Source organism: Lichenostomus cassidix, unplaced genomic scaffold (assembly GCF_008360975.1).
Source record: "Lichenostomus cassidix isolate B80296 unplaced genomic scaffold, HeHo_3.0 HiC_scaffold_872, whole genome shotgun sequence".
Lineage (NCBI taxonomy): Eukaryota > Metazoa > Chordata > Aves > Passeriformes > Meliphagidae > Lichenostomus > Lichenostomus cassidix.
The window spans coordinates 17,489-45,241 of record NW_028147913.1 but is presented as its reverse complement, the minus strand read 5'-3'; the positions used below and the strand labels follow the sequence as shown (position 1 = coordinate 45,241).

The following is a 27,753-nucleotide window of genomic DNA, read 5'->3' as shown; positions in this document are numbered from 1 at the left end:
TTGGGGTGGGAATCCCCCAAATCCCCCAAACTCACCCTGGGGCTCCAAGGGGAACTCAAAGCTCAACTCCATTTCCTCTTCCATTTCCTCTTCCTCCTTTGCTCTCAGAGTTTCCTTTTCCTCAACCCCAAAAAATTCCCATTTCCCTCTTTCTTCCCAAATCCCTTTTTGGGGGATTTTCCTCTCCTTCTTCTCCCTTTTCTCCATTTTTTCCACATTTTCCATTTTGGGAATTCTCCTTTTTTCCCTCTTTTCCATGTTTTTCATTTCAGGAATTCTCATTTTTTCCTTCTTTTCCACATTTTCCATTTCAGTTTTTCCCTCTTCCATCTTTTCCACATTTTTCATTCGGAGATTTCTCCTTTTTCCTCTCTTTTCCAAATTTTCCATTTCTGGAATTCCCATTTTTTCCAGATTTTCTCCATTTTCCATTTGTGGAATTCCCATTTTTCCCAGATTTTCCACATTTTCCATTTCAGGAATTCCCATTTTTTCCAGATTTTCCACATTTTCCATTTCAGGAATTCCCATTTTTTCCAGATTTTCCACATTTTCCATTTCAGGAATTCCCATTTTTTCCTCTTCTTCCAGATTTTCCATCCGTGGAATTCTCCTTCTTCCCCTTTTTCCCACATTTTCCATTTGGGATTTTCCCTTTTTCCCCCTTTTTTCCAAATTTTCCATTTCACTTTTTCCCTCTTCCATCTTTTCCAGGTTTTCCATTTTTGGAATCTCCATTTTTTCCATTTGGGAAATTCCCCTTTTCCCCCTTTTTTCCACATTTTCCATTTGGGTTTTTCCCCTTTTTTCCTTCTTTTCCACAATTTCAGTTTTTCCCTCTTCCAGATTTTCCACATTTTCCATTTCCTCCTCTTTTCCCAAATTTCCCATTTCCGTTTTTCCCTTTTTCCCCCTTTTCCCCAAATTCCCCATTTTTGGGATTTCTCCCAGTTTTTCGGGGTTTTTTCTGCTCCTCCCCCTGCGGAGTTGAATCCCAAATTCTGGGGAATTTTCGGGGGATTTTGGGGTTTCCACCCTCCTGGCACAGGAGGTTTTCCGGGTGGTTTTGGGGGAATTTGGGGGAAATTTGGGATCCTCAGGGAATTTGGGATCCTCAAGGTCGCTGTCGTCACTGAAAGTCACCTGAAAAGGGGACAAAAAGGATTTTTTCCCCAAATTTTGACCCCAAAATTTCTCATTTCACCCCAAAATTTTTCCTTCCATCCCAAAATTTTCCCCCTAAAATTCCTTCCTAAGTTTTTCCCAAACCAAAACTTTCCTGCCCCAAAAAAACCCAAATTTTCCCCTAAAATTTTCCCTCTTCTCCCAAACTTTTCCTCCCCAAACCTTTTCCTTTCCCCCAAATTTCCCTCCCCAAATTTCCCTCCCCAACCTTTCCCCCAAAACTTCTCCTCTCCCCCAAATTTCCTTTCCTAAACTTCTCTTCTCCCCAATTTCCCTCCCCAAATTTTCCTTCCCAACCTCTCCCAAAACACTTCCTCCCCAAACTTTCCTCCACCCAACTTTTTCCCCCAAATTTTCCTTCCCAAAATTTTCCCCCAAAACTCTCTCCCCCAGATTTCCCTCCCCAAATTTCCCTCCAACTTTTCCCCAAAAAACATTTCCCAAAAACTTCTTCCCAGAACTTCTCCCCAAAACTTTTCCACTCCTCCAAATTTCCCTCCCCAAATTTTCCTTCCCAAACTTTTCCCCAGAAAACTTTCCCCAAAACTCTTCCCCAAAATTTTTCCCCCCCAAAATTTTCCTTCCCAAAATTTTCCCTCCCCAAATTTCCCTTCCCAACCTTTCCCCAAAACTTTTACTTTCCCCAAAACATTTCCATCTTTTCCCCTGAAACATTTCCCCCAAAATTCCCTCCCCAAATATTTTCCCCAAATTCCCTCCCCAAAACTTCCCCCAAAACATTACTCCCAAAACTTTCCCCAAAACTTCTCTCCCCCGAATGTCCCTCCCCAAAATTTTCCCCCAAAACTCTTCCACTCCCCCAAATTCCGTCCCCAAATTTCTCACCCCAAACTTTTCCCCCAAAACAATCCCCCCAAAATTCCCTCCCCAAATATTTCCCCCAAATTGCCCTCCCCAAAATCTTTTCCCCAAAACATTTCCCCAAAACTTCTCTCCCCAAAATCTCCCTCCCCAAATTATTTCCCCAAAACTCTTCCCAAAAACTTTTCCTCTCTAAATTTCCCTCCCCAAAATCTTTCCCCCAAACTTCCACTCCCCAAGTTTCCTTTCCCAACCTTTCCCCAAAACTTTCCCCCAAATTTCCCTCCCCAAAATTTTCCACCCAAAACTCTTCCACTCCCCCAAATTCCCTCCCCAAATTTCCCTCTCCAAAACATTTCCCCCCAAAACATTTCCCCCAAAATTCCCTCCCCAAACTTCCCCCAAAACTCTTCCCTAAAACTTTTCCTTTCCAAATTTCCCTTTCCAAACTTTCCCCCAAAACTTCCCAAATTTCCCTCCCCAAACTTTTTCTCTCCAAATTTCCCTCCCCAAATTTTCCTTTCCAAACTTTTCCCCAGAGAACTTTCCCCAAAACTCTTCCCCAAAATTTTTCCCCCAAATTTCCCTCCCCAAAACTTTCCCCCAAAACTTCCCTCCCCAAATTTTCCTTCCCACTTTTCCCCTCAACTCTTCCCTTCCCCCAAATTTCCCTCCCCAAAACTTCTCTCCCCCAAATTTCCCACCCCAAACTTTCCCCCAAACCATTTTCCTCAAACCCCAATCCCTACTCACCCTAACCCGTGACTTGACCCTTTTTGGGATTTTTGGGGCTTTTGGGATCTTCCTTTGCCCCCCTTGGGGTGAAACCTCCTCGCTGAAGATGCTGAAGGGAGTTTTGGGGAAAATCTTTGGGGCCAAAGCGGATTTGGGGCTGCAGAACCCCAAAGGCCTCGGGAGGTTTGAGTCCCAAACGCTGAAAATCTCCTCCAGTTTGGGGGGATTTGGGTTTGGGGTTTTGGGTTTGGGTTTGTGGGGTTTGGGTTTGGTGGGTTTGGGGGCGGTTTGGGGGATTTGGGGGCTTTTGGGGAGAATTTTGGGGCTTTTGGGGAGAATTTTTGGGATTCTTGGGGCGGTTTTGGGGCTTTTGGGGAACATTTTAGGACTTTTGAGGGTAATTTGGGGGCTATTTAGGGAAGTCTGGGGGATTTTTGGGGTGGTTTGGGGGCTTTTGGAGAGAATTTCGGGGCTTTTGGGGAGCATTTTAGGGATTTTGAGCGGTTTGACTTTTTGGGGTGCAACCTTGGCTTTTTGGGGTCCAACCTTGGCAGTTTTGGGACTTTTCTGCACCATTTTAGGACTTTTGGGAAGATTTTTAGGACCTTTTGGAAGCATTTTGGGACTTTTCAGAACCACTTTAGGACTTTTCTGCACCATTTTGGGACTTTTGGGAAGCATTTGGGGACTTCTGGGAAGACTTTTAGGACTTTTGGGAAGCATTTTGGAACTTTTGGGAAGCATTTTGGGACTTTTGGGAAGCATTTTGGGACTTTTGGGAAGATTTTTCGGACTTTTGGGAAGACTTTTAGGACTTTTGGGAAGATTTTTCGGACTTTTGGGAAGATTTTTAGGACTTTTGGGAAGATTTTTGGGACTTTTGGGAAGCATTTTGGAGCTCCTGATCGCTGGGATTTTTTGGGATCCAACCCCAGCCGTTTTTAGGGTTTTGGGAGGAATTTTTGGGGTTTTTCTGGGGGGTTTTGGGGTCCAACCCCGAGCCAGCAGCCTCTGGGGCTCGTAGCCCAACCCGGCAGCCAAGTGGCCCAAAGTGGCCACAGCTTTGGCCAGCAGCATGGTCGCCATGGCAACCCCCAAATCGGCCCTGGGGTTGGGGATTTGGGATCGCAGGAATTCCAACCCCAATTCCAAACTCTCATCCCAGGGGTGGGAAGGGTCAGCCAGGCTCTGCTGGGCTAGTGTGGAGTAAGCTGTGGCTACCAACTCGGCCTGGGGGGCTAGCAGGGGGGGTGGGGTGGGTTGGGAGGTTCTGGAAGGTTCTTTGGTCCCAAAAATGTTCTGATTGACGGGAAAATTCCTGTTTGGGAAGTTGTGATTTTTGGGAAAATTCCCGTTCTTGGAAAAGTCCAAATTCCCAGGAAATTCCCCATTTCCAGGTGGGTTTTTGTCCCTAGAAGTGTCTTTGATCCCAGAAAATTCCCTATTTCCAGAAGGTTCCTCATTCCCGATGGAATCCCATTTTCCTGAGGTTCCCCCATTCCCAGATCCATCCCCATCCCCAATCCCAAAAATCCTCTCCCCATTCCCATTCCTATTCCCAGAAATCCCATTTCCATTCCCATTCCCTGGAATCTCATCCTCATCCCCATTCCTAAATCCTTTCCCAGGAATTCCATCCCCATTCCCAAAAATCCCATTCCCAAACCCAGCAATCCTATTCCCAGAAATCCTCTCCCCATTCCCACCCCCACATCCTTCCCCATTCCCAATCCCATTCCCATCCCCATTCCCACATTCATTCCCATTAATTCCATCCCCAATCCCATTAATTCCACCCTTATTCCCAACTCCATTCCCAATCCCATTCCCAAAAATCCCATTCCCAAAACTCCTCTCCCCATTCCCACAAATCCCATTGTCATTCTCAATCCCATTCCCAAAAATCCTATCCCCATTCCCAATCCCATCCCCAGAAATCCCATTCCCAATAATTCCATTCCCATTCCCAGAAATCCCATTCCCACTAATTCCATCTCCATTCCCAGAAATCCCATTCCCAATAATTCCATTCCCATTCCCAATCCCAATCCCATTCCCATTAATTCCATCTCCATTCCCAGAAATCCCATTCCCACTAATTCCATCCCCATTCCCATTCCCAGAAATCCCATTCCCACTAATCCTCTCCCCATTCCCAATCCCATCCCCACTAACCCCATTCCCAAAAATCCCACTATTCCCAAAAATCCTCTCCCCATTCCCATTAATCCCAACCCCATTCCCATTAATTCCATTCCCAAAATTCCCAACCCCATTCCCAATCCCATCAATCCCACCATTCCCCCGAATCTTGTCCCCATTCCCATTAATCCCATTCACCCCAAAAACCCCCAAAATCCCCCAAATCCTCTCGGCCAGCCTCTCCCCGGCCCGTTTCCCCCTTTCCAGAACCTTCCACACCAGTGCCACCCCCTCTGATGTCCCCTGGGGTGTCCCCTGGGGTGTCCCCAATGTCCCCTGCGGTGTCCCCTGGGATGTCCCCAATGATGTCCCCAGTGTCCCCTGGGGTGTCCCCAGTGTCCCCCTGGCCCAGGCCAGCAGCCAGCGCAGCGCCAGCAGCTCCAGGATGGGATCAGAGCAAACCCCACAGGGACACCCCAAAGGGTGAGCCAGGAATTCCGGGAATTCCAGAACGTTCCTTTTCCCGGATTTTAGGGTGGGAGAGGCGGAGAGAGCGGCAGGATTGTCGGGGAGGGAGGGAGGGGAGAGGGAGAGCAGAGAGGGGCCGTGCAGGATTTGGGGTTCCTCATCCTCCTCGGGGGGTTTGGGGTTTTTGGGGTTTTTGGGGTTTGCAGGGGTTTTGGTGGTTTCAGGATTTTTGGGGGTTTTAGGGTTTTCAAGGTGGGTTTTGGGGTTTTTAGGGTTTTTGGGGTTTGAAGGGTTTTGGGTGGTTTCAGGATTTTTGGGGTTTTTGGAGCTTTCAGGAATTTTGGGATTTTTGGAGCTTTCAGGAATTTTGGGATTTTTGGAGTTTTCAGGAATTTTGGGGTTTTTGGAGTTTTCAGGAATTTTGGGGTTTTTGGAGTTTTCAGGAATTTTGGGGTTTTTGGAGTTTTCAGGAATTTTGGGGTTTTTGGTGGTTTCAGGAATTTTGGGGGTTTTGCAGTTTTTGAGGTTTTTGGGGTTTTCGGGGTGGTTTTTGGTGGTTTCAGGATTTTTGGGGTTTTCAGGGTTCTGGGGATTTTCAGGATTTTTGGGGTTTGGTTTTGGGTTTTCCGGGTGGAATTTCTGCAGGTGGATCTTGGATCGGAGAGGAGGGTGGGGAGGGAGTTTGGGAGCTGCAGAGAGAGGGAGAGAAAGAAATTAGGATTTTTCAAGAAAAAAAAAAAAAGGTATCTAAAAACTTGGATCCCAAAAAAAACCGGATCCCCAAAAAAATGGAGTCCAAAAAAACTGGATCCTGAAAAACCTGGATCCCAAAAAAAAAACTGGATCTGGAAAAACTTGGATCCAAAAAACCTGGAGCCCAAAAAACTCTGGATGCCAAAAACCTGGAAATAAGTCTGTTCCCAATTTGGGATTTTCCAGCCCAAAAAAGGTTTCAGAAATCTGGATCCCAAAAACCTGGATGCTGAAAAAACCTGGATCCCAAAAACCTGGATCCAACTCTGTTCCAAATTTGGGATTTCTGGGATCTCTAGGATTCCCAGACTGGGACAATTGGGATTTTTGGGATCCCTAAACTGGGATTTCTGGGATTTTTGGGATCCCCAAACTGGGATTTCTGGGATTTTTGGGATCCCCAGCTCAAGATAATTAGGATTTTGGGGATTTTTGGGATCCCAGAACTCACCAGGATGAGGCTGGAGGTGGGAATGGCTTAACTCTGGAATTTCCCATTCCCAAACTGGGATTTTTGGGATTTCTGTGAACTCCAAACTAGGATTTCTGGGATTTTTGGGATCCCCAGACCAAGAGAATTAGGATTTTTGGGATTTCTGGGAACACCAAACCAGGATTTTGGGGATTTTTGGAAACCCAGAACTCACCAGGATGAGGCTGAAGGTGGGAATTGCTCAGCTCTGGAATTTCCCATTCCCAAACTGGGATTTTTGGGATTTCTGGGATCCCCAGACTGGGATATTTGGGATTTTTGGGATCCCCAGACCAAGAGAATTAGGATTTTTGGGATTTCTGGGATCCCCAAACCAGGATTTTGGGGATTTTTGGGATCCCAGAACTCACCAGGATGAGGCTGGAGGTGGGAATTGCTTAACTCTGGAATTTCCCATTCCCAAACTGGGATAAACTGGGATTTTTGGGATCTCCAAATTTAGATTTCTGGGATTTTTGGGATCCCCAGACTGGGATTTTTTGGATTTCTGGGAATTTTGGGATTTCTGTGCTCACCAGGCTGGGGCTGCAGCAGGAACAGGGAATGCTGCAGGTGGGAGTTGCTCAGCTCTGGAATTTCCCATTCCCAAATGGGGAAAACTGGGATTTCTGGGATCCCCAGACTGGGATATTTGGGATTTTGGGGATCCCCAGACCAAGAGAATTAGGATTTTTGGGATTTCTGGGATCCCCAGACTGGGATATTTGGGATTTCTGGGATCCCCAAACCAGAATTTCTAGGATTTTTGGGATCCCAGAACTCACCAGGGTGAGGCTGCAGGTGGGAATTGCTCAGCTCTGGAATTTCCCATTCCCAAACTGGGATAAACTGGGATTTCTGGGATCCCCAAATTTAGATTTCTGGGATTTTTGGGATCCCCAGACTGGGATTTTTGGGATTTCTGGATTTTTGGGATCTCTGCTCACCAGGCTGGGGCTGCAGCAGGAACAGGGAATGCTGCAGGTGGGAATTGCTCAGCTCTGGAATTTCCCATTCCCAAACTGGGATTTTTGGGGGTTTTTGGGATCCCCAAATTTAGATTTCTAGGATTTTTGGGATCCCCAGACTGGGATTTTTGGGATTTCTGGATTTTTGGGATTTCTGGGCTCACCAGGCTGGGGCTGCAGCAGGAACAGGGAATGCTGCAGGTGGGAGTTGCTCAGCTCTGGAATTTCCCATTCCCAAACTGGGATAAACTGGGATTTCTGGGATCCCCAGACTGGGATAACTGGGTTTATGGGATTTTTGGGATTTCTGGGAATTTTGGGATCTCTGGGCTCACCAGGCTGGGGCTGCAGCAGGAACAGGGAATGCTGCAGGTGGGAGTTGCTCAGCTCTGTCTCTCCCTGCAGTAATTCCAGCTGAGATTTCAGCACCAGGAACTCTGTGCACCTGGGAAAAAACGGGAAAAATTGGCAAAAAAAAGGAAAACTATTTTAAAAAGTGGGAAAATTGGGGAAAAAAATCAGATCCTCATCAAAACAGCCTCTGGAGCAGGAAGGGAGGTTGGGAGTTCCAGCAGTTCCCATTTTTACCTGAATTTTACTGAATTTCCTCCTTTTGCTGAATGGATTTTTGGTGTTTTTTGAATTTCTTATTCCCAAATGATACCAAACCTGATCCCAATCCCAATCCCTTCCCATCCCTCATTCCAGAAGCTCCCAACCTATTCCAAGGCCTCCTGCCTTTGACCTTAAACCTTCTTTTTCTTGGGAATTTTGTTTCATTTCTTTAACTCCACCACTCCTCAGTGACCCCAAATTATCCCAATCCTAATCCTGATCACGTTCCTGAATGTGCCCAATCCTGAATGATCCTAATTCCAATCCTGAATGATCCCAATCCCAAATCCTGATCTTGAATGATCCCAATCCCATTCCTGGGTGATCCCAATCCCATTCCTGAAAGATCCCAATTCCAAATTCTGATCCTGAATTATCCTAATTCCGATCCCAATCCTGAATGATCCCAATCCCAAATCCTGATCTTGAATGATCCCAATCCCAATCCCAAACCTGAAAGATCCCAATTCCAAATCCTGATCCTGAATTATCCCAATTCCGATCCCAATCCTGAATGATCCCAATCCCATTCCTGAACAATCCAAATCCCAATCCTGATCCCAATCCCAAATCCTGATCCTGAATGATCCCAATTCCAATCTCATTCCTGAACGATCCCAATCCTGATCCTGATCCCAAATGATGCCAATCCCAATCCTGAATGATACCAATCGTGAATGATCCTAATTCCAATCCCAACACTGATCCCAAATGATCCCAATCCTAATCCCATTCATGAATGATCCCAAATGATCCCATTCCTGAATGACCCCAAATCGATCCCAAGTGACCCCAAATGCTCACCAAGGGGTGTCCATCAGGTGCCCAGCCAGTCCCAGCCCCTGGCAGCAGAAGGCCCTGGCCTGGCACAGCTCATTGATCCCAATCCCAATCGATCCCAATTTCAATCCCAATCAATCCTGATCAATTATAATCAATCCCAAATGATCCCAAATCGATCCCAATCCCATTCCCAACCCCAAATGCTCACCAGGGGGTGTCCATCAGGTGCCCAGCCATGCCCAGCCCCTGGCAGCAGAAGGCCCTGGCCTGGCACAGCTCATTGATCACAAATCCCAATCGATCCCAATCAATCCCAATCGATCCCAAATGATCCTGAATGACCCCAAAATGACCCCAAATGGCCCCAAATCGATCCCAAATGACCCCAAATCCTCACCAGAGGGTGCCCTGGAGGAGCCCAGCCATGCCCAGCCCCTGGCAGCAGAAGGCCCTGGCCTGGCACAGCTCATTGATCCCAATCCCCATTGATCCCAATTTCAATCCCAATCAATCACAATCAATCATAATCAATTATAATCAATCCCAAATGACCCTAAATCGATCCCAATCCCAAATGCTCACCAGGGGGTGTCCATCAGGTGCCCAGCCATGCCCAGCCCCAGCAGCAGAAGGCCCTGGCCTGGCACAGCTCATTGATCCCAACCCCAAATCATCCCAATTTCAATCCCAATCAATCCCAATCGATCCCAAATGACCCAAATGCTCACCAGGGGGTGTCCATCAGGTGCCCAGCCAGCCCCAGCCCCTGGCAGCAGAAGGCCCTGGCCTGGCACAGTTCATTGATCCCAATCCCAATCAATCCCAATTTCAATCCCAATCAATCCCAATCAATCCCAATTGATCCCAATCGATCCCAATCGATCCCAATCAATCCCAAATGACCCAAATGCTCACCAGGGGGTGTCCATCAGGTGCCCAGCCAGTCCCAGCCCCTGGCAGCAGAAGGCCCTGGCCTGGCACAGTTCATTGATCCCAATCCCAATTGATCCCAATTTCAATCGCAGTCAATCCCAATCAATCCCAATCAATCCCAAATGCTCACCAGGGGGTGTCCATCAGGTGCCCAGCCAGCCCCAGCCCCTGGCAGCAGAAGGCCCTGGCCTGGCACAGCTCCTCCTGCCTGGCCAGCAGCTCGGCCAGCCGCCGGCAGCAGCTCAGCGAGTCGCCCAGCAGTGACCACTTGAGCACCAGAGAGTCACCTGGGGGGAAAATATGGGAAAAACAGGGATTGGGGTGGGGAAAATGGGAAAAACAGCAGGAATGTTCCTGGAACCATTCCCCCAGTCCTTCCCAAAGAACCCAATGCATTCCCAACGAACCAAACTCATTCCAGAGGATCCCAACAGGAACCAAACTCATCCCAGAGGTTTCCAGAAGAACCAAACTCATTCTCAGAGATTCCCAATCCTTCCCTGAGGATCCAAACTCATCCCAGAGGATCCAAACTCATTCCTGAAGCTCCCAATCCTTCCCAGAGGATCCAAACTCATTCCCAAAGGACCCAACCCCCTTCCCAATCCTTTCCAAATGTTCCAACCCCATTCCCAGTTTCCCAAACGTTCCAACCCCACTCCCAGTCTCCATTCCCAGTTCCCCATTCCCTGTCCCCACTCCCAGTCCCAGTTCCCAGTCCCCACTCCCAGTTTCCCAAAGGACCCAACCCCACTCCCAGTCCCCACTCCCAGTGCCCCATTCCCAGTTCCCACTCCCAGTTTCCCAGAGGTTCCATCCCAGTCCCCAGTTCCCACTCCCAGTCCCCAGTCCCCCACTCCCCGTTCCCCAAAAGTTCCAACCCCATTCCCAGTTCCCCACTCCCAGTTCCCCACTCCCAGTTCCCCACTCCCAGTCCCCAGTTCCCCACTCCCAGTCCCCAGTCCCCCATTCCCAGTTCCCAGTCCCCGTTCCCAATTGCCAGTCCCCATTCCCAATTCCCCATTCCCAGTTCCCATTCCCAGTCCCCAGTCCCCACTCCCAGTTCCCATTCCCAGCTCCCATTCCCAGTCCCCAGTCCCCATTCCCAGTCCCCAGTCCCCATTCCCAGTCCCCAGTCCCCATCCCCAGTCCCCAGTCCCCATTCCCAGTCCCCAGTCCCCATTCCCAGTCCCCAGTCCCAGTGCCCCACTCCCAGTGCCCAGTTCCCCACTCACAGTCCCCAGTTCCCCAAAGGTTCCAACCCCACTCCCAGTTCCCCGTTCCCCGTTCCCAGTTCCCCACTCCCAGTTCCCCGTTCCCCGTTCCCAGTTCCCCACTCCCAGTTCCCCAGTCCCAGTTCCCCATTATTCCCAGTTCCCTCACCGCTCTGGGGCTCCTCAGCTCTCACAGCCCTGGCAGATCCCAGCAGCTCACTGCCCAGCAGCAACACCAGCACACTCCTCAGCAGCTTCTGCGCCTCCAGCAGAGCCACCCTGGGGCTGCTCCAGCCTGGAACAACGGGAGAACAGCGGCCTGAGCATTCCTGGGATCATCCTCATCATCATCATCCTCATCCCAATCCCTAATTCCCTTCTCCTCCTCCTCCTCCCGATCCCAAATTCCCTTCTCCTCCTCCTCCTAATCCCAAATTCTCTCCTCCTCCTCCTCAGGGCAAAGCTTCCTCCCAGTCCCAAATTCCCTTCTCCTCCTCCTCCTCCTCCCGATCCCTAATTCCCTTCTCCTCATCCTCATCCCAATCCTGAATTCTCTCCTCCCTCTGAATCCTGGATCTGCCCTTCCTCTTCAACCCATCCCAAATCCCCTTCTCCCTCCTCCTCCTCCTCATCCCAAACTCTCCCTCTTCCTCTTCTTTCCCTTTTCCTCCACATCTCAAACTCTTTGCCTTCTCATCCCAAACTCCCTTTCTCCTCATTCCCAAACTCTCTCAGTCTTCATCCCAAACCCTCTTCCTCCTCATCCCAAACTCTCTCTTCCTCTTCCTCCTCATCCCAAACTCTCTCTTCCTCTTCCTCCCCATCCAAACTCTCTTCCTCCCCATCCCATCCCAAATCTCCTCCTCTTCCTCTCCTTCCTCATCCCAAACTCACCCTCTTAGTCATCCCAAACTCTCTCCCCTCTTCATCCCAAACTCTTCCTCCTCATCCCCAAATTTCCTCTCCCTCCTCATTCCCAAACTCTCTCCCTCTTCCTCCTCATTCCCAAACTCTTTCTCTCTCCCTCCTCATCCCAAACCCTCCCTCCTTTTTGTCATCCCAAACTCTTTCTCTTTCCCTCCTCACCCCAAACTCTGTCCCTTTTCATTCCCAAACTCTCTTTCTCCCCATCCCAAACTCCCTCCTTCCTCATCCCAAACTCCCTCCTTCCTTGTCTTCATCCCAAACTCTTTCCCTCTTCCTCCTCATCCCAAACTCTCTCCCTCTTGTTCCTTTTCACCACAAATTCTCCCTCCTCATCCCAAACTCTTTCCCTCTTCATCTCATTTTTTCTCTTCCTCCTCTTCCCAAATTCTCCCTCCTCATCCCAAAGCCTTTCCCTCTTCCTCCTCATCCCAAACTCTTTTCCTCTTCCTCCTCCTCATCCCAAACTCTCTTCCTGTTGTTCCTGCTCACCCCAAACCCTCCCCAACCCCAAACCCCACAGACCGTGCCGCAGGATGTCCTGGCGCAGTGACTGTCCCAGCTGGGCTAGCGGCAGCTCCAGCACGGTAGCCACGAGCTGCAGCCGCTCAGCCCTGGCCAGGAACCAGGCCTTGGTGGCCCTGAGGCTGCTGGGCTCCTGCAGGGCTTCCTGCAGCAGGGAGACGGCCTGGGGTACCTGGGAACGGGGGAAATTTGGGATTGATTGGGATTGATTGGGGTTGGTGGGTCAGAGTGAGTCACTGATTAGCAATTGCTGCATCCTAATTCTCTGATTCCCTCATCCCAATCCCAAATCCCTCCATCCCAATTCCCTGGTTCCCTCAATCCTAATTCCTTTATTCCCTCAATCCCAATTCCTTTATTCCCTCAATCCCAATTCCTTTATTCCCTCAATCCCAATTCCTTTATTCCCTCAATCCCAATTCCTTTATTCCCTCAATCCCAATTCCTTTATTCCCTCAATCCCAATTCCTTTATTCCCTCAATCCCAATTCCTTTATTCCCTCATCCCAATTCCTTTATTCCCTCATCCCAATTCCTTTATTCCCTCATCCCAATTCCTTTATTCCCTCATCCCAATTCCTTTATTCCCTCATCCCAATTCCCTGATTCCCTCATCCCAATCCCAAATCTCTCAATCCCAATTCCCTGATTCCCTCACCCTGATCCTGCCATCCCAATTCCCTGATTCCCTCAATCCTAATTCCTCTATTCCCTCATCCCAATTCCCCAATTCCCTCATCCCAATCCCAATTCCTCTATTCCCCTCATCCCAATCCCATTCCCCTCATCCAAATCCCTCCATCCCAATCCCAATTCCCTCACCCTGGTCCTGTCCGTCCCACTCCCTGATTAACAGTTCCTGCATCCCAATTCCCTGATTCCCTCAATCCCAATTCCTCTATTCCCTCATCCCAATTCCCCAATTCCCCCATCCCAATTCTTCTATTTCCTCATCCTAATTACCTCACCTTGATCCTGTCAGATCAATTCCCTGATTAACAATTCCTGCATCCCAATTCCTTCATCCCAATCCCATTCCCCTCATCCCAATCCCAATTCCTGCATCCCAATTCCCCAGTTCCCTCCATCCCAATCCCACTTCCTCTATTCCCTCATCCCAATTCCCTTACCCTGGTCCTGTCAGCCCCATTCCCTGATTAACAGTTCCTGCATCCCAATTCCCTGATTCCCTCATCCCAATCCCAATTCCCTCACCCTGATCCTGCCATCCCAATTCCCTCATCCCAATCCCAATTCCTCTATTCCCTCATCCCAATTCCCTGATTCCCTCACCCTGATCCTGCCATCCCTATTCCCTGATTCCCTCAATCCCAATTCCTCCATTCCCTCATCCCAATCCCAATTCCTCTATTCCTCCATCCCAATTCCCTGATTCCCTCACCCTATTCCTGCCATCCTAATATCTCATTCCCTCATCCCAATCCCAATTCCCTCACCCTGATCCTTCCATCCCAATCCCCCCTAATTCCCTCATCCCAATCCCAAATCCCTGATTAACAATTCCCGCATCCCAATCCCCCAACCCAAATCCCCTCATCCCAATTCCCCTCAATCCTAAATCCCCTCATCCCAATCCTTGCATCCCAATTCCCTGATTCCCTCATCTCTATTCCTCCATCCCAATTCCCCCAATCCCAATCCCCATATCCCAAATCCCTCATCCCAATTCCACATCTCATTCCCCTTATTCCAAATCCCTCATCCAATCCCCTCATCCCAATCCCAAATCCCTCCATCCCAATCCCTATATTCCCATATCCCAAATCCCTCACCCCACTCCCCTCATCCCAAATTCCCTTATCCCAAATCCCCCATATCCCAAATCCCGTATTTTTTGGGAATTCCCATATCCCACCTTTCCCTGCAGGTAGATCCCAAATCCCTCCATATCCCAAATCCCAATTATTTGGGGGTAAAAATCCCATATCCCACCTTTCCCTGCAGGCTGATCCCAAATCCCTCCATCCCAATCTCCATATCCCAAATCCCCCTATCCCAAATACCCATATTTTTTGGGAATTTCCCACCTCTCCCTGCAGGCAGATCCCAAATCCTCCGATCCCAAATTCTTCCAAATCCCCAAATCCCTCCATCCCAAATCCCAAAAATATGGGATTTGGGATGGAGGGATTTTCCCACCTTTCCCTGCAGGCAGATCCCAAATCCCTCCATATCCCAAATCCCCCAATCCCAAATCCCATATTTTTTCAAGAAATCCCATTCCCACCTTTCCCTGCAGGCAGATCCCAAATCCCCCCATCCAAAATCCCATATTTTTTGTGGAATTCCCATATCCTACCTTCCCCTGCAGGCAGTTCCCAAATCCCCCAAATCCCATATTTTTGGGGATTTTCCCACTGTTCCCTGCAGGCAGATCCTAAATCCCCCAATCCCAAATCCCAATATTTTTGGGATTTTTCCCACCTTTCCCTGCAGGCAGATCCCAAATCCCCCAATCCCAAATCCCATATTTTTTCAAGAAATCCCATTCCCACCTTTCCCTGCAGGCAGATCCCAAATCCCCCAATCCCAAATCCCCAAATCCCATATTTTTGGGATTTTCCCACCTTTCCCTGCAGAGAGATCCCAAATCCCCCAATCCCAAATCCTCAAATCCCATATTTTTGGGATTTTCCCACCTTTCCCTGCAGGCAGATCCCAAATCCTCCAATCCCAAATCCCATATTTTTTGGGGGAATTTCCCACCTTTCCCTGCAGGCAGATCCCAAATCCCTCCCTATCCCAAATACCCATATTTTTTAGGAATTTCCCACCTCTCCCTGCAGAGAGATCCCAAATTCCCCAGTCCCAAATCCCGTATTTTTTTGGATTTTCCCACCTTTCCCTGCAGGCAGATCCCAAATACCCCAATCCCAAATCCCATATTTTTTGGGAATTTCCCACCTTTCCCTGCAGGCAGATCCCAAATCCCCCAATCCCAAATCCCTCCATATCCCATTCCCCTTATCCCAAATCCCCCAATCCCAAATCCCATATTTTTTTGGATTTTCCCACCATTCCCTGCAGGCAGATCCCAAATCCCCCAGTCCCAAATCCCCCAAATCCCATATTTTTGGGATTTTCCCACCTTTCCCTGCAGGCAGCACAGGTGACTCCTCAGCAGGATCCTGGAATGTTTCAGCAGCAAAAACTGGGAATCCTCAATTCCCAAATCCTTATCCAGGAAAAGTTCCAGCTGCTCCAGGAAAATCTGGGAATTTTACCCAAAAATTGAGAGATTTGATCCCAAAAATCCCATTTAGGAGAAAATTCCCAAATCCTCATCCAGGAAAATCTGGGAATTTAACCCAAAATTGGCCCCAAAAATCCCATCTAGGACAATATTCCCAAATCCTCATCCACAAAAAATTCCAGCTGCTCCAGGAAAATCTGGGAATTCCAGCTGGGAAATGAGAGATTTGACCCCAAAAATCCCATCCTGGAAAAACAAATCCTAAAATCTCCAGGAAAATCTGGGAATTTCAACCCCAAAATGAGAGCTTTGATCCCAAAAATTCCATTTAGGAGAAAATTCCCAAATCCTCATCCAGGAAAATATGGGAATTCCGACCCAAAAATGAGAGCTTTGATCCCAAAAATCCCACCCAGGAAAAATTCCAACTGCTCCAGGAAAATCTGGGAATTTAACCCAAAAATGAGAGCTTTGATCCCAAAAATCTCATCCAGGGAAAATTCCTAAATCCTCCAAGAAAATCTGGGAATTTAACCCAAAAATTAGAGATTTGATCCCAAAAATTCCATTTAGGAGAAAATTCCCAAATCCTCATCCAGGAAAATCTGGGAATTTTAACCCAAAAATGAGAGCTTTGACCCCAAAAATCTCATCCAGGGAAAATTCCTAAATCCTCCAAGAAAATCTGGGAATTTAACCCAAAAATTAGAGATTTGATCCCAAAAATCCCACCCAGGAGAAATTCCAGCTGCTCCAGGAAAATCTGGGAATTTAACCCAAAATTGGCCCCAAAAATCCCATCTAGGAGAAAATTCCCAAATCCTCATCCACAAAAAATTCCAGCTGCTGCAGGAAAATCTGGGAATTCCAGCTGGGAAATCAGAGATTTGACCCCAAAAATCCCATCCTGGGAAAAAAAATCCTAAAATCTCCAGGAAAATCTGGGAATTTCAACCCCAAAATGAGAGATTTGACCCCAAAAATCCTAAATTTAATAAAAATAATTTTAAAATGAAATGATAAAAAAACAAAATAGTTAAAAAAAAGTTAAAATAAAATAATAATAATAAAAATAATTCCTAGGAGAAAATTCCTACATCCTCATCTAGGGAAATCTGGGAATTTTAACCCAAAATTGAGAGATTTGATCCCAAAAATCCCATTTAGGAGAAAATTCCCAAATCCTCATCCAGGAAAATCTGGGAATTTTAACACGAAAATGAGAGATTTGATCCCAAAAATCTTAAATTTAATAAAAATCCCATTGAGGAGAAAATTCCTAAATCCTCCAGGAAAAATCTGGGAATTCTGACCCAAAAATGAGAGCTTTGATCCCAAAACTAAGTTTAATAAAAATAATAAAAAATAAAGTAATAAAATAATAAATAATAAAATTAAAAATTAAAATAATATTAAAAATAAAACAAAATAAAAATAAAACAAAGCAATAACATAATAAAAATAAATAATAAAATAATAAAAATAAATTAAATAATTTTTAAAAAATGAAATAGAGTAATAACATAATAAAAAAAATAGCAAAATAATAAAAATAAAATTAAATAATTAAAAATAAAATAATAAAAAATAAAATAAACTAGTAAAATTAAAGTAGTAAAATAATTAAATAGCAAATAAAATAAACATAACAAAATAAATTAATAAAAATTAAAAATAAAACAATAAAATAACAACAAATAAACAAATGAACAATAAAATAATAATAAAAATTCATAATAAATAATAAAAATTTAAATAAATTCAATTAAAAATTAAATTAAATTACTAATAAAATTAATAAAAAACAATAAGAAGAATTCCCAGGAGGAAATTCAGCTTTACCTGAGCTTGGTGAGGACATTCCAGCCTCAGGAGGATTTTACAGATTTCACAGAGAGAGTTGGAAATTCCCAAATTGTCACCAAAACGTTGGCAGAGAGAGAGGAGGAGCTGCAGGCTCTGCAGGGCCTGGAGGGGCTGGGGGAAAATATAGAAAAATTATATATTTTAATTGTATTTTATATATATATATATCATAATATACGTATTATTTACATTTATATTTATATTATGTATATTATATAAATTATATATTAAAATATACAGGAAAATAGGGGAAAAATGGGGGAAATTGTGGGGAAATTATGGGGGAAAAAGTGAGGAAAAATAAATATGGAGGAAAATATGGGAAAAAGAAAATAAATATGGGAAAAAGAAAATAAATATGGGGAAAGGAAAATAAATATGGGGAAAAGAAAGTAAATAAATATGGGGAAAGAAAAAAAATAAATATGGGGAAAAGAAAATAAATAAATATGGGGAAAAGAAAATAAATATGGGGAAAGGAAAATAAATATGGGGAAAGAAAATAAATATGGGGAAAAGAAATATGGGGAAAAGAAATATGGGGAAAAGAAAATAAATATGGGGAAAGAAAGTAAATATGGGGAAAGGAAAATAAATATGGGGAAAGGAAAATAAATATGGGGAAAAGAAAGAAAATAAATATGGGGAAAAGAAAAAAAATAAATATGGGGAAAAGAAAAAAAATAAATATGGGGAAAAGAAAGAAAATAAATATGGGGAAAGGAAAATAAATATGGGGAAAATTATTATGGGGGAAAAATAAATATTGTGGGGAAAATCAAATAAATATTGGGGGGGAAATAATGGGGAGAAAAAGCAAAAAAATGGAGGAAAATGTGAGGAAAAAAGTGAAAAATAATGGGGAAGGAAATGGGGAAGGAAAGGGGGAAATAAATAAAGTGGGGAAAATAAAGTGAAAAAAATCTGAAAAAAAGGTGAAAAAAATTCCGAAAAAAATTCCGAAAAAAAGAGAAGAGGAAGAAAAGAGAAAAAAAAAGAGAAAGAAAAGAGGAGAAGAGAAAAAAAGAGGAGAAGAGAAAAAAAGAGGAGAAGAGAAAAAAAGAGGAGAAGAGAAAAAAAGAGGAGAAGAGAAAAAAAGAGGAGAAGAGAAAAAAAGAGAAGAAGAGAAAAAAAGAGAGAGAAAAAAAGAGAGAAAAAGAGAGAGAGAAAAAAAGAGAGAAAAGAAAAAGAGAGAAAAGAAAAAGAGAAGAAAAAGAGAAGAAAAAGAGAAGAAAAAGAGAGAGAAGAAAAAGAGAGAGAAGAAAAAGAGAGAGAAGAAAAAGAGAGAGAAGAAAAAGAGAGAGAAGAAAAAGAGAGAGAAGAAAAAGAGAGAGAAGAAAAAGAGAGAGAAGAAAAAGAGAGAGAAGAAAAAGAGAGAGAAGAAAAAGAGAGAGAAGAAAAAGAGGAAAAAAATCGGAAAAAAATCGGAAAAAAATCGGAAAAAACCCGAAAAAAAAGAGGAAAAAACAACCACAAAGAAACCCAAAAAAAACCAAAAAAAAAAACCAAAAAAACCCCAAAACCCCCCAAATGCTGCTGGAAGCTGCAGGGGATGCTGGCAGTGGGTCTGACCTGGGCGTGGAGCAGGAAGAGGGAGGTGAGGAGCTGCAGGGAGCTTTTGGTTTGCTCGGAGCTGCGCACGTTGGGAATTCCAGGATTTTCCAGGAGTTGAGTCCAGAGGGAGAGAGCTTCGCCCAGGGGCTGGGTCAGGGCTGGGGAGAACATGGGGTTAGAGATTTGGGAAATTGGAGCTCAAAAAATGGGGATTCCCAAAAAAAAATCCCAAAAAATTCCCAAAAAATGGGAAATTCCCAAAAAAAAAATCCCAAAAAAATGGGGTTAGAGATTTGGGAAATTGGAGCCCAAAAATGGGGAATTCCTAAAAAAAATCCCCCAAAAAATGGGGATTCCCAAAAAAAAATGGGGTTAGAGGTTTGGGAAATTGGAGCCCAAAAATGGGGAATTCCTAAAAAAAATACCCCAAAAAATGGGGATTCCCAAAAAAAATCCCCCAAAAAATGGGAATTCCCCCCAAAAAATCCCAAAACATGGGAATTCCCCAAAAAAATGGGGTTAGAACCCAAAAAATGGGAATTCCCAAAAAAATCCCCCAAAAAATGGGAATTCCCAAAAAATGGGAATTCTCAAAAAAAATCCCAAAAAAATGGGGTTAGAGCCCAAAAAATGGGAATTCCCAAAATAAAATCCCCCAAAAAATGGGAATTCCCAAAAAAATCCCAAAAAAATGGGAAAATGAAAAAAAAAAATGGAATTCCCGAAAACAATCTCAAAAAAATGGGGTTAGAGTCCAAAAAATGGGAATTTCCCAAAAAAATGGAGTTAGAGCCCAAAAAATGGGAATTCCCAAAAAACCCCCCAAAAAAATCCCCAAAAAATGGGAATTCCCAAAAAATATCCCCAAAAAATGGAGTTAGATCCCAAAAAAATTGGGTTAGAGCCCAAAAAAAATTGTGGTTTTGGGGTGGGATGGGCTTGGGATCCCAAAAATCTCTTCCCAATCCTCCAGGATCCCAAAAAAATCTCTTCCCACCCTAAAAAAATCCCAAAGAATCCCCTTTCTGCCCCTCCAGAATCCCAACAAATCCCATAAAAAACCCTTCCAACCTACTCTCCCTCATCCCAAAAATCCCTTCCCACCCCTCCAGCCTCCCAAAAATTCCCATAAAACCCTTTCCCACCCCTCCAGAATCCCCCAAAAAAAAACCCTTTCCACTCTCCAGGATCCCAAAAAATCTCTTCCCAATCTAAAAGAATCCCAAAAAATCTCTTCCCAACCCTCCAAAATCCCCATAAAATCCCTTCCCACCCCTCCAGAATCCCAAAAATCCCATAAAATCCCTTCCCACCACCCCATCCTCCCAAAAATTCCCCAAAAATTCCCTTCCCACCCATCCAGAATCCCCAAAATTCCCCTAAAATCCCTTCCCACCCCTCCAAAATCCCATAGAACTCCTTCCAGCCTCCCGAAAAATCCCCAAAAATCCCTTCCAGCCTCCTCCCTCATCCCACAAATCCCCTTCCCACCCCTCCAGAATCCCAAAAAATCCCAAAAACTCCCTTCCCACCCCTCCAAAATCCCATAAAACTCCTCCCAGCTTCCCGAAAAATCCCAAAAAACCCTCCAAAATCCCATAAAATCCCTTCCCACCCCTCCAGAATCCCCAAAAATCCCATTCCCAATACTCCACAATTCCCAAAATTCCCAAAAATTCCCTTCCCACCCCTCCAAAATCCCATAAAACTCCTCCCAGCTTCCCGAAAAATCCCAAAAAACCCTCCAAAATCCCATAAAATCCCTTCCCACCCCTCCAGAATCCCCAAAAATCCCATAAAATCCCATAAATTCCCTTCCCACCCCTCATCCCCCCCAAACCCCCCAAATCCCATTCCTTTGGGATCTCACCCCGATGTTTCTCCAGGCTGCAGTCGATTCCATCCCAAAGCTCTTCTCCCCATTTCCCCTCCAACCCCAAATCGTTCAGTTCTGGAACTTTCTGCAGCTCAGCTCTGCCGCGCCGCTGCCGAGCCACGCTCTGGGGTTTGGGATTTGGGGACGGATTTGGGGTCAGATTTGGGATTTGGGGTCAGGGATCGGATTTGGGGTCAGGGATTGGGATTTGATTTGGGGATTTGGGGTTGGATTTGGGATTAGATTTGGGATTTGGGGATTGGGATTGGATTTGGGATCAGATTTGGGTTGGGATGGGATTTGGGGGTTGGGATTGGATTTGGGATCAGATTTGGGGTTTGGGATCAGGGATCGGATTTGGGATTGGATTTGGGATTTGGGGTCGGATTTGGGATTGGATTTGGGGTTGGATTTGGGGATTGGGATTGGACTTGGGGATTGGGATTGGATTTGGGGATTGGGATTGGATTTGGGGATTGGGATCGGATTTGGGGTCTGGGACAGGATTTGGGGATTGGGATTGGATTTGGGGTCGGATTTGGGATCGGATTTGGGGTCTGGGACAGGATTTGGGGTTTGGGACCGGATTTGGGGTCTGGGACAGGATTTGGGGTTTGGGATCGGATTTGGGGTTTGGGACAGGATTTGGGGTTTGGGACCGGATTTGGGACAGGATTTGGGGTTTGGGATCGGATTTGGGACAGGATTTGGGGTTTGGGATCGGATTTGGGACAGGATTTGGGGTTTGGGATCGGATTTGGGACAGGATTTGGGGTTTGGGATCGGATTTGGGACAGGATTTGGGGTTTGGGATCGGATTTGGGACAGGATTTGGGGTTTGGGATCGGATTTGGGACAGGATTTGGGGTTTGGGATCGGATTTGGGACAGGATTTGGGGTTTGGGATCGGATTTGGGACAGGATTTGGGGTTGGGACAGGATTTGGGGTTGGGACCGGATTGGGACAGATTTAGGGTTTGGGATCGGATTTGGGACAGGATTTAGGGGTTTGGGATCGGATTTGGGACAGGATTTGGGGTTTAGGATCGGATTTGGGACAGGATTTGGGGTTTAGGATCGGATTTAGGACAGGATTTGGGGTTTGGGATCAGATTTGGGACAGGATTTGGGGTTTAGGATCGGATTTGGGACAGGATTTGGGGTTTGGGATCGGATTTGGGACAGGATTTGGGGTTTGGGATCGGATTTGGGACAGGATTTGGGGTTTGGGATCGGATTTGGGACAGGATTTGGGGTTTGGGATCGGATTTGGGACAGGATTTGGGGTTTGGGATCGGATTTGGGACAGGATTTGGGGTTTGGGATCGGATTTGGGACAGGATTTGGGGTTTGGGATCGGATTTGGGACAGGATTTGGGGTTTGGGATCGGATTTGGGACAGGATTTGGGGTTTGGGATCGGATTTGGGACAGGATTTGGGGTTTGGGACAGGATTTGGGGTTTGGGATCGGATTTGGGACAGGATTTGGGGTTTGGGATCGGATTTGGGACAGGATTTGGGGTTTGGGATCGGATTTGGGACAGGATTTGGGGTTTGGGACCGGATTTGGGACAGGATTTGGGGTTTGGGATCGGATTTGGGACAGGATTTGGGGTTTGGGATCGGATTTGGGACAGGATTTGGGGTTTGGGATCGGATTTGGGACAGGATTTGGGGTTTGGGATTGGATTTGGGACAGGATTTGGGGTTTGGGATTGGATTTGGGGTTTGGGATCAAATAGGGGATTGGATTTGGAGATTGGGATCAGATAGGAGATCAGATTTGGGGATCTGATTTGGGGTTGGATTTGGGGATCCGATTTGGGGATTGGGAATTAGACATTTGGGGTTGAGACTGGGATGAGGGATTTGGGAGGAAAGGATTGGGATGAAGGGGAATTGGGATGGAGGAAAATTGGGATGAGAAGAATGGGAATTGGGATTGGATTTGGGATTAGATTTGGGGTTTAGGATTGGGATGAGGGATTTGGGAGGAGAGGAATGGGAGGAGAGAATTGGGATTTGAGGGGATTGGGATTTGAGGGGATTGGGATTTGAGGAATTGGGATTTGAGGAATTGGGATTTGAGGAATTGGGATTTGAGGAATTGGGATTTGAGGAATTGGGATTTGAGGATTGGGATTTGAGGAATTGGGATTTGAGGAATTGGGATTTGAGGAATTGGGATTTGAGGAATTGGGATGAGGGCATTGGGATTTGAGGATTGGGATTTGAGGGGATTGGGATTTGAGGAATTGGGACGAGGGGAATTGGGATTTGAGGAATTGGGACGAGGGGATTGGGATTTGAGGAATTGGGATTTGAGGAATTGGGATGAGGGGAATGGGATTTGAGGAATTGGGATGAGGGGATTGGGATTTGAGGAATTGGGACGAGGGGATTGTGACCTCCATAATTCCCCCAAACCCCACAAAATCCCCTAAAGCCCACCTTGTCCAGGTGACTCTCCAGGGTGCAGATGTGCAGCCACAGCTGGGCCTGAGCTCGCTCGTCCAGCAGCTGATCCCGGATTTGGGAATTCCCAGGAATCGACCCCAAAACCTGCAGAGCCTCCTGGATGGCGTCCAGAGCCGAGCTGGGGAGGGAATGGGGTTGGGATCAAAATCCTAATGGGGTGGGGGAATGGGATGGGAATGGGATATGGGGTGGAGATTTGGGATGGGGAATGGGATAGCGGATGGGGATTTAGGATTGGGAACAAAATCCTAATGGGATGGGGAATGGGGTGGAATGGGATATGTGGTGGGGATTTGGGATTGGGGTTGGAATAAAATCCTAATGGGATGGGGGATTTGGGTTGGGAACAAAATCCTAATGGGATGGGGGAATGGGGTGGGAATGGGACATGGGGAATGGGGTGGGGGATTTGGGATTGGGGCCGGAAACAAAACCCTAATGGGATATGGGGAATGGGATAAGGGGATGGGGGATTTGGGATTGGGGTTGGGAACAAAATCCTAATGGGATATAGAGAATGGGATAAGGGGGTGGGGGATTGGGGTTGGGAACAAAATCCTAATGGGATGGGGGAATGGGATGGGAATGGGATGGGGAATGGGGTGGGGGATTTGGGATGGAAGGATTGGGATAGAAAGATTTGGGATGAGGGGAATGGAAGAGAGGAATGGGATAAAGGGATTTGGGATAGGGAGAATGGGAGGGAAAGATACGGATGGAAGGATTTGGGATAAGGAGAATGGGATGGGGAAATGGGGTGGAAGAATTTGTGATGAGGGAATTGGGATGGAAGGATTTGGGATGAGGGGGAATGGGATCAGGACTGGGATTTGGGATAAATGGGATAAGATGGGGAACGGGATAAGGGGTTTGGGATGAAAGGATTTGGATAAGGAGAATGGCATGAGGGGAATGGGATGGAAGGATTTGGGATGAGGGGGAATTGGGATAAATGGAATGGGATGGGCGATTAGGATTTGGGACGGGGATTGGGATTTGGGATCTCTCACCAGTCAGTGTTTGGGGTGAAGCTCTGGCAGCACAGCAGCTGCGCCAACTCCACCAGCACCGCCGCCCTGGGGAGACTGCGGCTGGGATCCCAAATAATTCCTAAGGGATCCCAAATCATCCCCTGGGGATCCCAAATCATCCCCTGGGGATCCCAAATCCCCGAGGAATCCCGAATCCCCGGCTGGTCCCACAGCCCCAGCAGGTCGCAGAGCACGTTGTAGCGCTCGGGCGCCGTGGAGCTCCGCAGGGATTTGTAGGCTCGGAGCTCCGCCAGCAGCAGGGAGAGCATGGAGCTCCGCGAGAGGGAGTGGGATCGGGAACGGGGTTGGGATTTGGGGTCCAGGGCGTCCCGAAGAGTCCTGGGAATGGGATTGGGATGGGTTAGGGATTGGGATTGGTTTTGCTGGTCCTGAAACCTAAATCAGCCCCAATCCCGTATCCCCAATAACCCCAAAACCCAAATAGTTCCCAGTCCAAAACTTCCTATAATCCCAAAACCCAAATCAGCCCCAATCCCAAATCCCCAATAATCCCAAACCCCAATAATCCTCAATCCCAATACCCAAATCAGCCCCAATCCCAAATCCCCTATAATCCCAAAACCCAAACAGCCCCCAATCCCAAAACCCCAATAATCCCAAATCCCAAAACCCAAATAGCCCCCAATCCCAAACCCCCTATAATCCCAAACCCCAAATAATCCCCAATCATCCCAAAACCCAAATCAGCCCCAGTCCCAAATCCCCAGTCCCAAATCATCCTCAATCCCAAATCAATCCCCAATCAAAAAACCCAAATAATCCCCAACCCCAAATCCCCAAAAAAAATCCCCAAAAATTAAAAAAATCCCAAAAAAGAATAAAAAATCCCCCAAAAAATCCCAAACAATAAAAAAAAATTTTAAAAAAATTTTAAATCCCAAAAAGTCCCCCCAAAAATCCCAAAAAAAGACCCAAAAAACCCCAAAAATCCAAAAAAAATTCTCAAAATCCCCCCAAAAACCCCAAATTCCTCACCTCAACCTCAACTCCTCCCTGCCCAGCTTGGCAGCATCGGCTTTGATCCTCGCCCAGAGCGCCAGCGGCTCGGCAACCAGCGCCTGGAACCTTCCGGAAAAACCCGGAATATCCCGGGAAACTCCAGGAACATCCCCGGAACTTTCTGGAATGTCCTGGGAAGGTCTTGAAACGTCCTTAGAATGTTCTGGAATATTCCTAGAATGTTCTAGAATGTTCTGGGAACTTCCTGAAGTGTCCATAGAATGTTCTGGAATATTCCTAGAATGTTCCGGAATTTCCTGGGAAGGTCTTGAAATGTCCTTAGAATGTTCTGGAATGTCCTTGGAAGGTCTTGAAACGTCCTTAGAACGTTCTGGAATATTCCTAGAATGTTCTAGAATGTTCTGGGAACGTCCTGAAGTGTCCACAGAATGTTCTGGAATGTTCTGGGAACGTCTTGAAATGTCCTTAGAATGTTCCGGAATGTCCCTGGAAGGTCTTGAAACGTCCTTAGAACATTCTGGAATATTCCTAGAATGTTCTGGAATGTTCTGGGAACGTCCTGAAGTGTCCACAGAATGTTCTGGAATGTCCTGGGAAGGTCTTGAAAAGTCCTTAGAACGTTCTGGAATATTCCTAGAATGTTCTAGAATGTTCTGGGAACGTCCTGAAGTGTCCACAGAATGTTCCAGAATGTCCCGGGAAGGTCTTGAAACATCCCTAGAATGTTCCAGAATGTTCTGGGAACTTCCCGAAATCTCCTTAGAATGTTCCGGAACGTTCTTGGAATCTCTGGGAACGCGGGAATCTCCAGAAATGTCCCTAGAATGTTCTGGAACATCTCGGGAACATCTTGAAAAGTCCCTGGAATGTTCCGGAATGTCCTGGGAATCTCTAGAAACATCCTTAGAATGTTCCAGAACATTCCGGGAATCTCTAGAAACATCCTTAGAATGTTCCAGAACATTCCGGGAATCTCTAGAAACATCCTTAGAATGTTCCAGAACATTCCGGGAATCTCTAGAAACATCCTTAGAATGTTCCAGAACATCCCTGGAATCTCCAGCAATGTCCCTAGAATGTCCCGAAACGCCCTGGGAACGTGCAGAAACGTCCCTGGAATCGCCGGAAATGTCCCTGGAATGTTCCGGAATGTCCCCGGAATGTTCCGGAAGGTGCCGGAAGTGTCCAGCCAGCCCCAGCAGCCATTGGGCCACAGCGTCCAGCGCCCTGTCCAGCCTGCCCCGGCAACGCCAGCTCTCCACCCGCAGCCGGAAACACCTGTGGAGCTGCGGGAAAGGGGAAAGTTGGGAAAAGTTGGGGAAATTTGGGGGAAAAAATGTGGGGGAAAATGTTGGGGAAAAAATGTGGGGGAAAAAATTAAAAATGGGGAAAAAATATGGGGGAAAAACAGGGAAAAAGTTGGGGAAAAAGTGGGGGAAAAAATAATATAGGGCAAAAAAATATAATGTGGGGCAAAATAAGTATGGGGGCAAAATAAGTATGGGGGCAAAATAGAGAAAAAAAATAATGGAGAAAAAATAGAGAAAAAAATAGAGAAAAAACAATAAAGAGAAAAAATAATAGAAAAATAATAGAGGGAAAAAATATAGAGAAAAAAAATAGAGAAAAAACAATAAAGAGAAAAAAATAATAGAAAAATAATAGAGGGAAAAATATAGAGAAAAATATAGAGAAAAATATAGAGAAAAATATAGAGAAAATAATATAGAGAAAAATATAGAGAAAAATATATAGAGAAAAAATATATAGAGAAAAATATATAGAGAAAAAAATATATAGAGAAAAAAATATAAGAGAAAAATATATAAGAAAAAAATATATACAGAAAAAAATATACAGAAAAAAATATACAGAAAAAAATATACAGAAAAAAATATACAGAAAAAAATATACAGAAAAAAATATACAGAAAAAAATATAGAGAGAGAAAAAATTTACTAAAAAAATTGAGGAAAAAATAGAGAAAAAATAGAGGAAAAACTGAGGAAAAAATTGAGGAAAAATAGAGAATTCCTGGTGTCCTGTAAAGCATTTGATCCCCGAGATGAGGGATGGGTGTGGAGAAGGGAATTGGAGTTGTTTTGGGAGGAAAAAATATTCCTGGTTTTTCTTGTGGATCTGAGGGAAAAATGGCGGAAAAAATCAGGGGGAAGGTGGCAGAAAAGGGGCAGAAAAGGGGCAGAAAAGGGGCA

At 45.8% G+C, this 27,753-nt stretch overlaps 1 protein-coding gene across 1 annotated transcript in view; it reads right to left on the bottom strand.

Moving 5' to 3' along the window:
- Nucleotides 1-1,129: 1,129 nt before the first annotated feature.
- Nucleotides 1,130-27,753, bottom strand: part of LOC146420559 (separin-like) — a 38,116-nt gene continuing 11,492 nt past the window's right edge. Inside the window, exons 8-20 of the mRNA XM_085048132.1 lie at nt 25,556-26,826; nt 24,539-24,898; nt 23,502-23,646; nt 21,044-21,173; nt 19,192-19,331; nt 17,596-17,730; nt 15,649-15,771; nt 12,540-12,711; nt 11,260-11,385; nt 10,007-10,163; nt 7,881-7,990; nt 5,709-6,041; nt 1,130-1,143 (exon numbers count right to left, since the gene is read on the bottom strand). Of these exons, the coding sequence (XP_084904258.1) occupies nt 1,130-1,143; nt 5,709-6,041; nt 7,881-7,990; nt 10,007-10,163; nt 11,260-11,385; nt 12,540-12,711; nt 15,649-15,771; nt 17,596-17,730; nt 19,192-19,331; nt 21,044-21,173; nt 23,502-23,646; nt 24,539-24,898; nt 25,556-26,826 (3,216 nt within the window). The remainder of the gene's footprint in view (nt 1,144-5,708; nt 6,042-7,880; nt 7,991-10,006; nt 10,164-11,259; nt 11,386-12,539; nt 12,712-15,648; nt 15,772-17,595; nt 17,731-19,191; nt 19,332-21,043; nt 21,174-23,501; nt 23,647-24,538; nt 24,899-25,555; nt 26,827-27,753) is intronic.